This window comes from Penaeus monodon, chromosome 27 (genome assembly GCF_015228065.2).
Source record: "Penaeus monodon isolate SGIC_2016 chromosome 27, NSTDA_Pmon_1, whole genome shotgun sequence".
NCBI lineage: Eukaryota > Metazoa > Arthropoda > Malacostraca > Decapoda > Penaeidae > Penaeus > Penaeus monodon.
Genome location: NC_051412.1, coordinates 19,757,223 through 19,757,995, shown reverse-complemented (window position 1 = coordinate 19,757,995; position 773 = coordinate 19,757,223). Strand labels below are relative to the sequence as shown.

Sequence of the window (773 nt, the reverse complement as noted above, 5' to 3'; positions counted from 1 at the left end):
GCCACCTGGGCAGCACCAATGCTGGTTACTTTGTTTATGTTTCCTTGCTGGTCTACAGTACCTGTCAAGTTGATCGGATCAATCCTTGGAGAAATGGGTAGAAAAGTATCTACTAGCTCACAAATTGTTTCACTTCCTTGGACCCACCCAAAATTACAATAACCAAAGCTATTTCACCCTTCATTACCTTTCTTAAACTTTGTGAGACAACATACCAATAATGTTGGGCATCACTTTGCGGAACTGTGGGCCAGGTTTCTTTGCTGTGTTGGTGGATCCTTTGTCCAAAAGGAAGGCATATTTCTTGGTTTCTGCTGTGGTTGGTGTTTGTTGGACCATTTTGGGTGCTGCCTGGGCAACAGTTTTTGGTGGCTGCTGAACTGTGGTGCTGTACTGGGCATTTGCTGAAATTTACAACACACTATATATGTACTTGTCTATTCTAGGAGACATTCTCATGAATATTCTTAATTCTGGGTTAAAAGGTAAACCTAATCATAAATCTGTGTCCTTGTCTACCAAATCACAATATAAAATGAAGCAATGCAAGTGTAAAATACAATCACATAATCTATTCCTAAAACAATTACACTTTCTTACACTTTGTCTCTTCAGCTGTAGTGAGACCAGCCTCTTCACATTGGGCAGCGATGTCCAAAATACCTCGTACCTAAAAATTCAATGTTTAATTAAATTTAGGGCATAAAAAACAAATGTAATATAAAAAAATAATATATTACAGAAAGCATGAAAGTATCAGCTAATTCCCTGCT

The 773-nt window shown here is 38.0% G+C and overlaps 1 protein-coding gene across 1 annotated transcript in view; it reads right to left on the bottom strand.

Moving 5' to 3' along the window:
* LOC119590664 (longitudinals lacking protein, isoforms H/M/V-like) overlaps positions 1 to 773 on the bottom strand; it is a gene marked incomplete at its 5' end in the record, with an annotated part of 13,501 nt that overhangs the window by 11,219 nt on the left and 1,509 nt on the right. The window contains 3 exon segments of the mRNA XM_037939344.1: positions 1 to 52; positions 216 to 404; positions 601 to 670. Coding sequence (XP_037795272.1) covers positions 1 to 52; positions 216 to 404; positions 601 to 670 — 311 coding nt within the window.